Genomic DNA, 2180 nt, shown 5'->3' with positions numbered 1-2180 from the left:
AAATCCAATCCATTATAATATTGTCTTCTGTTTTTGTGTTTGTTGTAGGGCTGTTAGTGTTACCATGTTAATGCCTTCATCACAATTACCGCGATTAAAAAATTTTAACGCAATAACCCATCTGGAGCCCAGAATGGACAAACTAAACTGGACAATTTGGTCGCTACCACTGTTGGGTGTGATGCTTTACAGTTTTCAGTAATGCAGTACCGTAACTTGTTACTATACTAAATTCAGTTTACATTGCAGTTAAAATTATGCTGCTACCTACCTTTGAAAGCTAACATTTGATGACATACCCTTACTAACAGTTTTTGACATGTTTATATCACTAAAGGTTATTTGTGATTAAAAAACATGAGTTTTTCCAAGGGAAGTCACAATTAGTTTTCTAGGTAGATGGCACTGTCACAACCTTGATTCATGCCCAGACCATTTTTTTTCTGTAACAAAGCCTGAAATATGACTGAAAAAGCTCAGTTCTGAAAAGAGAAACAAGGTTCACGCCTAGAAGGCATTCAAGAGGGAAGGATTAAATACTTTGAGCTAAAAGCTGAATTCACTCTTGCCTAGTGTATCTTACTCATTTGTTTTTAATTACCACGTAGAATGTCTTCAGTTTTCTAGTTTTTATTTAAAAGATATGGAATTATCAAACTACTTCAGTAAATTTTACTTTTATTTTACATTTTATTTTCTTCCTCAGTCATATACTGCAATCATAATTAATACAATTGATCTATTACTACTCTAAATGATTATAAACATTATATTCAATAAAACTGTGTTGTGAAATAAATAGGATTGAATTTATAATTAATCTAATACATTTAGACTCATCAGTCTAATCATATTAATCTCTCTATGCAATTTACATAGCAGGCCACATTCAACATATGCATAAGTGTTACTAGTTAAATAATGCCACTCAATTATGTCATAATGACACTTTTCTCCCAGTTTAAGATATTCTAAAAGGAAGGAACGATTTTTAAGGACTGGAAAAGAGGTTTGATCTGCTGCTGTTTCTAAAGACAGCCATAATTCAAAGTCAGTTTCAGCAACAAGTGAATCTAATTATTTCTTTAAACTGAAATTTGCACTCTTGATGTTTACATTTATTTAACTGTCATAATTCAATAATATAATTTTTATTTAAACAAGGTGATAAAAATGTGTATTTCCAGACTATTGGATGTATCAATTGACTGGTTGAACATCTTACTGGAACAGGTTTCATTGTATTTCTATATTACGTTGGCCTCACTGCTGTCACGCTTGAATATCTGAAAAGTGATGATGACTTTAACAGCATTTCTAAACCAAGGGTAAAACAGGGCATAAATTAGTGGGTTTAGACAAGAGTTAAAATAATAGATGATGACCACAATATAGGCAGATGAATCACTGACTATGTCTTCTACAACAAGAAAGTAACAATAAAATGGACAGAAACTGGCCAGAAACACAACTACAAGAACCCCCAGGGTCCTGGCTGCTTTCAACTCAGATTTGTTTGTTTGATTCAGTGAACGCTGAAGTGTAGCTGTAACATGAGAGTGCATGGCACGAGCCTGAGACACAGCCACCACAAATACTCTCATATATAGAACTATGATGATGGAAACTGGTACGATAAAAGATAAAACAAGGTCAATTATGCCAGCAATATCACTGGTGATAAACACACACTCTCCATAACAGGAATTATACCTGCCTGGTTCAATCAGGATATTCTTTGTACAAAGAGTGCTGTAGAAAGCCGAATAAAACCAACACATACAAACACTAAGTCTGATTTTTGCCACAGAAATTCTATTGGGGTAATGCAGAGGATCACAAATTGCCACATAGCGATCAACTGATATGAGAACTATGTTACTTATTGAAGATGTTACAACAATGTAGCCTAGATATGTATAAAGTGAACACATGGATTCACCAAATACCCAGCAGACTGTGATTCTAAAAATCTCAGCTGGAATTAACAGGAGACCAACAAGAAAGTCTGACACAGCCAGAGAGAGGAGGAGGATGTTACTGGGTGTGTGGAGCTGCCTGCAGGGACACAGAAGAGAAAATAATAATCATTAATCTTTTCAAAGTGTCAAAGTAAGAAAATGATTCATTGATAATGAATTACACAATACAGTTTGGTTAAAATACATGGAGAATATGTC

The 2180-nt window shown here is 34.1% G+C and overlaps 1 protein-coding gene across 1 annotated transcript; it reads right to left on the bottom strand.

Moving 5' to 3' along the window:
- Positions 1-1247: 1247 nt before the first annotated feature.
- Positions 1248-2058, bottom strand: LOC102205064 (trace amine-associated receptor 7h-like; the record flags this gene model as incomplete). The annotated part of the gene is made up of 2 exons (XM_005755863.1): positions 1248-1736; positions 1950-2058. Coding segments are annotated over 2 exons (598 nt in total), but the record flags the coding sequence as incomplete, so codon positions are not given.
- Between the last annotated feature and the right edge of the window lie 122 nt (positions 2059-2180).

The sequence above is a fragment of the Pundamilia nyererei genome, unplaced genomic scaffold (genome assembly GCF_000239375.1).
Source record: "Pundamilia nyererei isolate P.nyererei 1_Seehausen unplaced genomic scaffold, PunNye1.0 scaffold04044, whole genome shotgun sequence".
Classification (NCBI taxonomy): Eukaryota; Metazoa; Chordata; class Actinopteri; order Cichliformes; family Cichlidae; genus Pundamilia; species Pundamilia nyererei.
This window is presented reverse-complemented; position numbering and strand designations above follow the sequence as displayed.